Genomic DNA, 12,303 nt, shown 5'->3' with positions numbered 1-12,303 from the left:
CTTTACCTTTAGTGTACGTGTGTGCTCTGGATTGTTTTTCTTCCTGTGCCAAATAAATGTTGCTTTTAAATAACACCGTTGCCTCTTTTGCAGTGAATCAGCCATTAAGATCACATCCTTTAATAGAAGACACATATTTCTCAGGTCCCCTTCTGAGGCAACGTTACTTACAAAATCCTGTTCCCCTGCACACACAGTCACGGGAGAAGACTGTTTCCATATGCCTGGTTCAAAGACCCAGCACTCACCTGACTCACTCTCTAGGCTTCTGGTCAAGATCTTGCTGTCGGTGCAGCTCACTGTGATGTTTCTTCAGCTCCTTCTTCCATGTCCTTTAGTCCTTCTGCTGCTTCTGTACAGACACATGAGTTTTCACAAAAAAAAAAATATAATCTCATGAGTCTCCTCCATGGACATACACGCCACTGTGATCCATTGATCACAACTCTGTATGTGATTCATTGATCCAACTCTGTAAGAGATCTTAGTATCTTCCTGTGTATCACAAACACCTGTCACATACCATGTTATTTGAAAATTTAATTCCAGTTCTGACTGCTAACACTCTTACCATTGGCACATTCTCAGCACGTCCAAAACAATGCTGCCACAGAGACAACTCAGCCCGCGGAGCTCACACCTCCCCACGCCACGCGGCACCTGCAAGTGCATGCAGCATTCCTCCCCCTGCTCCGCATCTCCCTGCAGTGCTGCATCACCTGGGGACAACTGTCTCAGAGATTAGACCAGGGATCCTCAAACTCTTTAACCAGGGGGCTGGCGTGGATGAAGTGGCAGGGACTCATCTGCGGCTGCTTGGTTTCCCCCCCCCAACCCCTGGCGGGGGGGCGGGGGGTTCTGTAAATACCAGGGGCCGGACTGAGGACCCTGGGGGGCATATCTGGCCCACAGGCCGTAGTTTGAGGACCCCTGGATTGAGAGTATGCCAGCAGAGTTTTGAATCAACAGCCCAAATGCAGTTTTACTCTTGTGCAAATCTAGTGGGGTGTTTCCTCCTCAGATCCCTTTCCATCATGGATGCAGAACATGCCCATCAGCTGGCTGCCAGGGAACTGCCAGCACCTGAGGCAGCCCCCAGCAGGACACGCTTCTCCTCATGGCTGTGACTCTTCTAGGTCACCTCTCCATGGCTACACTCTCTGCTTCAGTCAGCCACCCTTGATCCTCCTCAGATTATGGCATTTCCTTGGATTACTTTATGACTTTCAGTGCTGGTCCTCTCACCACTTCATTCCTCTAAACCAGCGTAAATGAGGCTACTTCTAAGTTTGTGTAACTTAAATACTTTCTCCTACTTCTTTCCCCCAGAGCTGCAATGTATTGTGGCTTCCCCTGCAAGTTCTTAGGCTATTCTCACCTCAGAACAAGTCACACACATGTATAAATATGCCTCAGCAAGGGCAAAACCCACTTCCAACAGGGTCCAAGGAATCCAGCTGCTTTTTTCAAAGTCTGCACAAGGCTGTCAGGGCCCCTTGTTCACGCCTAAACAGGAGAGGATGCATGGGGCACACACAGCATTGTCTTTGGCCACTGTTCGGTTTTGTGGGGTGGATTAGATGGAGGAGGTGACCATGAACCTTCAGCAGTTTCTCCTTGCGAGTAGTTTTCATTTATTCACTCTCTTCTTTGAAAGCAGATGTTTGCCTATTGCCAGATGCAAGATATTAAACATGATGTGCCTTTATTTACTGTGACCTGATTCAACAAGGAGATGAAATGCATGATCTTACGTTAAATTACTGACCTACAAATTTCACACAGTAAAATTCAAGAGACAGTATTTACCCATAGATGGCAGCTCCTTTGACACAGTAAGCTGTAACTGAAAGCTGCAGAGCTGGAGCAGCACCTACAGTGAAGAATCCTGTGGCAGAGAACAACACAGTTAAAAGATGCTATTTTGTGTGCCCTACTGTATGCACACCTTGCTGACTTGTCGCCTACTCCAAATGGCTCCTCTGCTCACAAGCTACTGCATCTTTTAGTATTTTACTATCCTGAGCAAAATCTATTTCTGTAGAAGACGCATGATTGTCCTTAATATAAAGCAAAGAGTATTTCAGCTTAAGGAAACCAGTCTTGGACTACAAGGACTTTCAGTGTCACTTACATATTCAAAAGTGTACACTCCTGGGATACATAAGGCTTTTTTTTTTTTTAAGAAAAATATTTTTAGAACATTTGTTTTAATGCCGAAAGGTAACAGCCACTATTAAATTTTCATTTAAATGCAATCTGAATACCACTGCAGACACAGCAAATATCACCTACAGACAGGTACACACGTTGTCAGATGTGCCAGCTCAAGTTCAGCGCCTTTTTTTTTTTCTTTTTCAACTGGACTGACACAGCTTTTAACACGTACTCATTCTGGCAAGTAACCATGGCATCAAAGGCAAATGTACACACACACGCACGCCAGAATAAACTTAGAACCTAAAATTTGTTCTTTCACAAACAACAACAAAAAAGGCTTATTCTGAAGTAGATTCTAACAAGTATGTCCAAAGCAATTCCAGAAACATGCCCCTGATCTACCTTTGCCTAACTTATTTTACAAAATATTACAGATGTTCTTTAATAAAAGGCACATTTGGCAGCTACTGAAATTGTCATGCATCTAGCATATGGTTTTTTTGTTTTATTTTTCCCCTTTTAACTTTTCAGCTACGTGGTACAGGATTTCACATTTGCTGGGGGGTGGGTGGCGGGGTGGAGAGAGTGTGAGTGTGTGTGAGAGTGAGCGAGAGCGAGTGTGATTTACTCTTTACTTTGTCTGCCCTATAATGCTGCAGCATTGGCAGCAGTTGGCTTCTTAACGCACTATTTTCCACTGAAGGCAAAAGGGAAATTTGCTCTCAGTCGACAGAAAAATGCACGTAACAGTGGGTTTTTTAACAGAAAATAAGACATGGAATTCACAAAGTTAGTTAAAAGGGCTTTTGTTTTTACAACTATATTGGGCCACAGGTTTCTCTCCTTAATGAATAAGAACTAAAAAGGCTTTAGCCCATGCATCATCTAGGTTTTGAAATGACAATCAACGACTAAAAAAAGGGTATTTGGCAGGGGGCGAGGGACAACCCACAAGAATTTGTAAACTTTTTAATATCATCTTAAAATGGTCTTTCTGAACAAGTTCTGAACAAGTTCCTTCCAGCTGGAAAAGGCTGCGAGGAGAAAGTCAAGGAGGGTCTTTTATATACTGCAGCTAATTGCACTGCTCACAGAAGTGAAGCAGTAAGAAACATTTTGTTTAACTTTTGCATAATTTGTAAGACAAACATTCATGAATGAGCTCCTTTCTAGTTGACCTTCAATTGCAGCAATGCTAGAAATACCAGTAGTAGGGGCCACCTCTGTAAAATGCCACACTAGTTTGAGAAGATGGCCACAAACAAGGGAACCGATTCTCATTGTAATACACTGGCTTTGCCACACAGCCGGCCGTGACACACATTTGTTCCAGCACCTCTTCAGTCTGAAAAGAAACTTCCCTGTATGTAACGAAATAAAACCTTCTCCCTAAAGCACAATAATCTACTGCCTTCAGTAGCAGTACTTCCAGTGACATCACCAAGCTCAAGCTGGAACCAGACGCAATTCAACAGAAGGTCCAATTAAGATACACACAATAGAAAAATAATTCATCATCCCACGATGTCAATCTAAACCTTGAAGGATCTAAATCCAGTGCATTAGCATAAGCACACTCTTACTGAGACAGACTTCTCCCTCCCAGGTTTAAGAAAGCAGCATATTAGAGAAACAGGTTAGCCTACACCGGAGATGGCTTCTGGAGGATGGGGTACTCAAATGCTTCTGCAGTATAGATCCTGGAGCAGGATAATGGTCTCTGTTAGCACACGGTTGCAGAAAAACATTGCAGGGGCTGCTGAATGTCATGGCCACAGCATGTACCTTGGGGTCACCAGGCAGTACAACAGCTGACTTTCCATACAGCATGCAGAACGGAAGGAAATGCATGGCAGTTGCAAAATCACAGAATGGTTTGGATTGAAAGGGACTTTTACAGGTCATCTAGTCCACGCTCCCTGCAATGAGCAGGGACGTCTGCAACTAGATCAGGTTGCTCGGAGCCCTGTCCCATCTCACCTTGAATGTTTCCGTGGATGGGGCATCTACAGCCTCTCTGGGCAACCTGTGCCAGTGTTTTACCACCATGTGTGTCTCACCAAAGTGGAGCAGCGGGGCAGAATCACCTCACTTGACCTGCTTACCACGCTTTTTTGATGCAGCCTGGGATACAGTTGGCTTTCTGGGCTCCGAGTGCACATTGCCGGCTCATGTCCAGCTTTTCATCCACCAGTACGTACCCCCGAGTCCTTCTCTACAGGGCTGCCCTCAATCCCTTCATCCTCCAGCTTGTATTGACTGATACCAGGGGTTGCCCTGATCCAGATGTAAGACCTTGCACGTGGAATCCTAGCACTTCCAAATGTCCAGAGGGCTTTTCTGAGCTAACAGAAAGAAAATGAACAAACTCAGGTTATGCTTCACTGTTGCACTAGACTACATAAAGTAGAAACCCTGAGGTGAAACAGCACAAGTTGTTAAGTACCGCACCTATAAAGTTCTGTTGCCCTCTGTAATCCTGTCTACACCGTCTGAAGTTGTTTCGGCTGACTTTTAGCCATACACCAGCATTCTAGAGTAATACAGCAACTCACTTAGCCTCCACACAAGCATGTTTCATTGTCCAGGCCACATCATCATCCCCGGCTACACCAGACCATCCGAGGTCATTTCACCAAGGAGAGAGAAAGCATCACTAGAATTATTTTGTTTTCTATGTGAAAAGTACTAGTACAAACATGGTCCAAATAAGAAGTCATTCCAAATTAAACAACTATTAAAGCAAATAAAGCTGTCATTAGACAAACTAGTGGCTTAGCAGTTGTACTCAAAACTCCTGTCCTAAATGCAAACATTTGATTCCCAACGCTGTCTCTCCTGTGTGCAGCTGAGTCAACACCATGATTTGCGCACTGTATGAGCGACCCAGTCTGCTGGGCTCCAAAGCACTCTTCAGTTAGATTCTTGCATGGTGACCACTATCACTTGCTGTCCCAATACCTCACCAGTTAAGCGCTTCTAACCTCAAAGATGTGAAACCACATTCCCCATTTCACAGGGGGAAACAGAGACCTACTGACATTCAAGAAATCTGTTGATTAGCAGGATCCATGTGAGGTATCTCCTTCTGGCTGAGCAACCCAACTGCTGGATCCTTCCTTCTGCTTGGTCTGACTTGGCTGCAAAATAGCACAGACAAGAGCATACAGAAGAAGAGATACAGATCAGCAAGTCTAAATTTAAGGTGTTTTCCCTGGTAATCCACCACTGAGCTAATAGTTTAGATGACATTGCCAACAGTATGCCCATCACATTGTTTATACCTAAAGAACCAGTAACCTGAACTATGCCTCCTGTAGGGTTTTTGCAAAGCTCCTGTGTAAGATGAGGTCTACACATCTTCACTTTTTCTTCTTTTGCCAGAAAAATGTTTCAAAACAGTGTTGTTGAAAACATCAAGAAGGAATACAACTGAAAAATTTCAATATTTGACAACAATGAAAACCACCATTCTTTTTGATGAAATCAGAACACTTTCTGAAATGTAATCTGAAACGTAACACACCAAAGGATCAGGGGCCACCAATCAATGGCACTGCAGAAAGCATTAAAACAGGTGATTTCCATCGTCATTCGGCTGACTCCATCTCTAATGACACAGCTTTCCAAGACACTGAAACATATTCTTCTTCCAAAGGAGAAACGTGATACAATTTCACTTTGACCCATGAGCCATATTAACTGAAGATGAGATACTTTGTGCTTCATATACATAATGTAGTTGAGATTATAGAGCTTTTCTTCAATGCCTGCCATGCATTACTGTCACAGTATTGTCTAGAGTTGAATAGCAGGTTTATGGATGATCCACATCACGGTACTTATACCAGTACATGTTCTGTCATGTGTATTTTGGACATTAAAAGCCACTGTAAAGATTAATATAAGTTTGAATTTTTCTAACAAGTATCATACAGGAGGTGTGAGAAGTTTTATAATGTATAATAATTAACTTTGAGAGTAACCCAGCTTCTCAAATATTACTAAATTATTACTTTGTAACACATGCCCAAACTGACTTCTCTTAAGACTCTTACTACTAAAATCCGTACACTGAACTAGGAAAAATATGTACCACAACATGTGCTTTTATCCTCTTCAGCGTTTTAACTGAAAAACTGAGTCATACATTTGTCCATGTAATAATTTAACGTATGTCAGCCAAACATATCTGTATCTTTATTTCAATTAAATTAAAAACAATCTGCAAGTATATTTATGCAACGTTCACTATATACACATGATTTATGCAACTGCAAGGCAATTCTATGTATGCTGATTAATCTATTGTTAGTAAAACATGACAATAGCTATGGAAGTTGACCAGTGAGTGCTCCTTTTCACAAGTGACTGTTTTCATGGCGTGACTGAAAAAGAATAGCTACTAGCCATGAAATGGATTATCAGTAAACCTTAAAAAGAATGTGACATAACCTAGAAGAGATTAACAGTCTTCTAAATGTAGTAGTATATTTACTTCGGATGATAGTGCTGTTTTTTTTAAAAAAAAAATTCGCCGTCATCTTAATGATGTAAAACTTTCATCTGCTCTATCTAAAGAAAGCAATAATTAGACATTATGCTTCCTGGCAAAAATTTATTTTTGAACTGGCACCGTAATATTTCAGAAAATAATAATAAAGTACCTCTTTGGTGAAGCCTAGGTACCCCCTACTACTCATTGTAACAACTTGTAAACAGGACCGCAATACAGTGCTTTGCCTTAATTCTACCTCAGTTAGGTACCACAGATCTTCCTCACAGTCCTCATAATTTTAGGAAGGTATTTCAAAGCAGGGAGTAAAGCAAAAGGAAAACTAAGAACGATATAAAGTTCCCTGTTTGAGATTTAAAAAAAGTGCATAATGTCTTCATTCCAAAAACTGTGACACTGCATGGAACTGATGGATAAAAGACTGTTTTCCTTCCTGTACTGGACACTACTGATCATTAACACAAACACAGTCTCTACTCATTGGCCAAAGAAGTCTCTCAAGTCTGTTTTCTGCTACAATCAGTTGCCCAATTACTTTAGAACGATGTCCTGCATACTAAAACAAGAATAGCAAGTTAACCGGTTTTTCCACTAGAACGTCTGGTTTTGCAATTCCATTTCTGTACACTGCATTTCCAATCTATTAGAGAGTTTTTAGTGTTTGGCATACACATCCTGACCCCTTGGCACCACCAGGTTCAGTGCATCCATTGCCAGCAACAGACGTAGCACCAGGAACATGTGACTCCCAGCGCAAGGGACAGTTCAGGAGGAGTGGGCATTCTCCAGCAATGGTGGTCCATCTCGATGCATCGATGGGTGTGTGTGCTCCCTTTTATAAGTTTTTGGAGGAAGCTTTGGGATATGTTGAGAAGTGCTTTGTCGTGGAGGAACAGGTGGTCCAGCAACAGAATGGAGGTCCACATCTTGTGGTATCAAAGGTGGTGATGGAAGATGCCTCCGTGCTACATGTGGAGAAGGTGTCTGAGGGGGAGTAAACGGAGATGGGCTGTTTGGGAAAAAGGTGTTACCAAGTTCGCTTTTTCTCCCCAGTGGTGGAGGTTGGAGGTGTAGTGGTGAGCTAGAGAAAACATCTGGAGTTCGCACAGGTTCTCGTGGTGGTAATACAGGAGGGCTTTCAGGGGGGTCGGAGATGCAGGTCCGGTCAGACACTGAGTACCTTGGTGAATACACTTTAGAGGTTGGCTGCCTAGGAGGGATTGCTGGTGGGCTGTCCAGGTGCGCAGAAGTAATCTGAGGTACACAAACATTTCATTCAATAAAATTTTAGAGTGGCAGTAAAGAACAGGACCCTGCTGTGAAACGGATGCAAAGCTCCTGCCCTGCAGACTGCTCTTATCTGGTTAAAAAGGAGGCCCAGCAAGCAGGTGCACAATGAAGATGGGGAGTAAGGAAGGGAAAGGGAGTGGCGGTACCCGAAAAACTTGTTTCTCAGAATGATGTGGGCAGAAAAGACAGACTGGATGTACAGGGGGAAAGCAGGGATATATCAATACACAAGTTAACAGCCAAGGATGAAGGAATGAAAATGCACAGAGAAGGACAAAGGCAAGGCAAAGAATGGTCAAAGCAACAATTTCCATGCTACTTCTAGATCTGCTTGCTAGGTAGGTCTGGATACCCTCCACCACCTCCCCACTAACAAGCACTTGAGGTGGGTAATAGCAACAGGTATTTCTCCAAGAAAATGAGCAAAAGGGAGAGGCAGGTGATGCTGAACAGGGAAAAAATAAAACTATGCTCAGAAGACGGAATTAAGTAGTCAGAATTATTGAAGTGAACAGTTCCCAAGCTGCAGACCACAGTGACTGGGTAACTGGTCTCCCACACACCACCATGTATATGATGTTTTCAATTACATTTTGGTGGAAACACATGCGTTAAAACTCTGCTGGCTGACAGCAGTCACCTGTAGTCTGAAAACAACAACTGGCTGAAGAGCCATATACAAGACCTCTTCAAAGACACACATGCTTCAAAGTAACTGAGTGGGATTCTCAAATCCACCCAATTCTCTGAAGTCACAAACCAGTTCCCATTGAAATCAAGAGACACTTGACACTGTCCACAAATAAGGCTGGACCAGATCCCAGATGCCAGACAAATGCAAAAGGAAAATGTAGAAATGGCTCAAGCAGGCAGGCAGGACAGGTAATCAAGAAGGGAAAGAGAGCACTGAGCACCACAGCATCAGGGTCAAATATTCTAATGAACCTTTTCAGAGGACATCATTACTATCCTTCAGATCTTTACCCCCAAACTCATACACCCCAAAATGATACTCTAGGACAAATTACTGCAGATGGAAACACCTGCCTGAAGCCTCAAGTTCTCACAGGCAATGTCAGGGCCTGAGCATAGCAGATCAGTAGAAAAGAGACATGTCTAACTCTAGATTAGGTCCCGCCTGTGGATTTTCATTTGTTTGGGGTCAGGACGTGAGGCAGAGCTATGAAGGCTTGAAATACACGGCTGCTTGCTCTTTCATATACTTAAAAAATTCATATACTTAAATTCATATTCTTAAAAAATACATATACTATCTTTTATCATATCATGCCCTCTGCTCCCAGAAAAAAAATGCCTTTTTTCCTTCTTTCTTACTTTTGATGGGGAAGATTCAGCTGGGGCAGATTCTGGTCTTCTTCGTGGAGGAACTGGAGGGGGGACATGAGCTTCATCTGAATTTTTGGTAAAGTTTATGGATGACACAGAAGCAGATCCTAGCAGACATTAAAAAAAAAAAATCCTGTTAACGATAACTTTTGTTCAACTATTCCTTTATTGCTGCCAATAAAGGTGTCATAAACAACGAAGTAATTGCTCATAAAGAGAAGCATGAATCAAGGTGTTAAAGACAGACAACCAAACAACCCTCTACCTTGCAGCTTTCAGACAAACTGAAACTTTTCTGAGCTGCAATCATCTCTGTGACCATCAGTTCCTGCACATTCTTAAGTAATCCTCGAGACCAAAACCACACAACAAAGTTGTTCTTCTATCACACCACCACTAAAACAATATCCTGAATCTGCATTCAATAGGCCAAGCCCAACAACTAAAAAACATCTTCTCAAGAGGTATTCCAGAGATCTGGCTTGGACACGTAGCAACGTCACTCCTCCGCTCTTAGCAAGTCATTTCAGCTAATTGCCACAAGGAGGTGAACACAGGACTAACCTTGTGTTTCCTCTGAGCCTCCTTTCAGGTATGAGGGCTCTATGTCCACTATTAATTACTGAAAGCACACCTTAAAATATGAGATTCCTTGTATGTTGGTGAAGACAGAAGAAAAACAGTTGTGGATGGGTCCTGATGGATTTAAAACAGGGAAATACTGATTTCTGCAGGAAAGCCATCCATGTGCACCAAAACCAATTTGTAATGGCCGACAGCAGAATAAGGCACCCATAAAACATTCGTTTTTATTCTCATTGTTCACAATCAAACAGACGTATATGGGCCCTAAAGATATATCTCTGTCTTCCATTTTGACAGCCTCTGCAAAGACATGTAACACACCTAATTCTGTTCAGTTTCTCCCTTTACAATAAAAACCTATTTAAAAAAATAACTAAAACATGTTAAAACTTTTTGCTGCTGCAAGGAGACAAAAGCAACTATTCCTATAACCAATTTAGAAGGCTAAATATGATTTCACCCGTTTAACACCAGAAAATTTAATACACCTATTCTTGGTAGACTATCTAGGAGCACCTACTTGAATGGAAAGGACTTGAAGGATCCGAGTCAAACACACTGCAGGCATCTGTAGTACTTGAAGTAGCTGAAGCAGGGGGAGGGGTCAGAGGTGTTCTGGGAGAGTTTGGTGCAGATGCTGTAGTTTCAGTCTCACTCTCTGGGATACGGCTGTAACTAATTTTCCTTGGCTCCTGCTGCAGTGGTGTAGGATGTCTCATGGTACCTGGCCTTGGATTAGAGGGACGAACACCTGGGGACTTGAGAGGATAGCTGTATTTTTTGGGCTGAAATGACAAAAAAAACACCAAAAACCCCAAATCAAAAGGCCACAAGACCACCTAAATGTAACTTTGTATTTATGAAGTTAAGAGATCTAAAATTACTTCTGCTATCTGTGAAAGACAAACGTAAGCATTTTTTAAAAAAAAAATTAAATTTAAAAATATATTAAATACTAACAAATCTTGGTGGAGGCTTGACATTTCGTGGCTCTATCTCTAGTGACTTGTTGAACAGATAATCTGTAAATTCTGTTTCCATGCTGTTTCCCATTGGATTCAGGTTTTCAAAAAATCTCTGAAATACAAGAAGGTAGAAAACTTGTCAGATAAGCTACTTCTTAGTAGCTCAGTACTGTTTGTTTCTACTGCACAAATGATCCCGACTGTTCCAGAGAAGAAAGAAAATGCTGGAGTCAGAAGTAATGATAGACAATTTTAAGTTATTAAATCTGTTTGTTGCCGGCTCTTTGCTGGACATTGCTACTGCTAACCTAGCATCTGCAAAACAACTCTGCAAGTACCCTAAATACCTTCTGCAGTGCAAAAATCAGAACAAGTTAGCTCAAACACTTTCAGAAGCAGCTGTATGTAGTCCATCTTTACACTGATGCAGGGAAGACTGCTCTCGCAATGCATTCTGTCAAAAAACAGGTAACAAAAGAAAATCTTGCAGAATTTCTTAAGATAACCTGTCCTATGACCCTCTGAAAATATATAGCTCAAAAAAGCAGGGAGGGAAAAAAAGCAGGGAGGAAGAAAAGCAAACAGAGCGAGGACTCCTTTTAGAGCACACCACAGACCAAGGAGAACAAATGGCAGGAGAAAGAAAAACATGAGCATCATCACTGCCAACACATGATGTAAACTCAGTGCTATGAGGTAAACCTGGAAACATAAAGGCAGTGTAGCGGAGGAGGAAGACAACAACTGGGTTCACAGGACAAACAAATGCAACTGTGTCAATGACAGTGAGAATCTGGTTGTTCCTGTTCCTGTTTAACACCGATCGGTAAGAAGATCTATCTACCAACATCCCAATAGCTGGGGAAAACAACAACAAAAAAACAACCAACCCCAAACCCACCAAACCGCAAGTACCGAGCTTTCTGCCCTTTCTTACAATGAGACCTGAGAGAGATTTAATGATAGGTCTTCTGCTCATCACTGATGCAGCCTGATTGAGTCTATGTGAATTCAGTCTATCCTTATGAACTACCAGCTGACAAAGTCACCGTAAAAGTAGCTCAGTGCATGGACTCAAGGAAATAATGCCACTTACCCTGATGTCAAATTCCACTCTTAAACAATATGGCTGGTTCTGGTACTGCTGTATCTCTCCTGTTATTTCAGCTACCTTTCTTCTCTTACTGAAGTTTATAAGTTCTTTCCCATGTCGCTTCAGAAATTCAGGGTTGCCTTCTTCTGTTTTCAAAATGTTAGTTAAGTAAATCCCTAAAGAGCACATAGAAGAGGTTCTCAATATATAGCACAAAAAAAGGAGGAAGTCACATGACTGGAATACAAAGAATTCTTGAAGAATTTAATTTCTGCACTCCAATTATTTAGAAAAATTCTCTGTTAAGGTCAATAAGAGAACTGCACCTAATTTTTAAATAAGGGCAA

At 42.0% G+C, this 12,303-nt stretch overlaps 1 protein-coding gene across 6 annotated transcripts in view; it reads right to left on the bottom strand.

The window, feature by feature from the left end:
• Positions 1–6,338: 6,338 nt before the first annotated feature.
• SOS1 (SOS Ras/Rac guanine nucleotide exchange factor 1) overlaps positions 6,339–12,303 on the bottom strand; it is a 52,108-nt gene continuing 46,143 nt past the window's right edge. For 5 of the 6 annotated variants that reach the window (XM_055809512.1, XM_055809513.1, XM_055809514.1 and 2 more), the window contains 5 exons: positions 11,960–12,132; positions 10,859–10,975; positions 10,419–10,683; positions 9,302–9,420; positions 6,339–7,930 (listed from right to left, as the gene is read on the bottom strand). In XM_055809512.1, the coding sequence (XP_055665487.1) occupies positions 7,442–7,930; positions 9,302–9,420; positions 10,419–10,683; positions 10,859–10,975; positions 11,960–12,132 (1,163 nt within the window). In that variant the 3' untranslated portion in view covers positions 6,339–7,441. The remainder of the gene's footprint in view (positions 7,931–9,301; positions 9,421–10,418; positions 10,684–10,858; positions 10,976–11,959; positions 12,133–12,303) is intronic. The other variant, XM_013295198.3, reaches the window with a different exon arrangement.

The sequence above is a fragment of the Falco peregrinus genome, chromosome 7, assembly GCF_023634155.1.
Source record: "Falco peregrinus isolate bFalPer1 chromosome 7, bFalPer1.pri, whole genome shotgun sequence".
Classification (NCBI taxonomy): Eukaryota; Metazoa; Chordata; class Aves; order Falconiformes; family Falconidae; genus Falco; species Falco peregrinus.
This window is presented reverse-complemented; position numbering and strand designations above follow the sequence as displayed.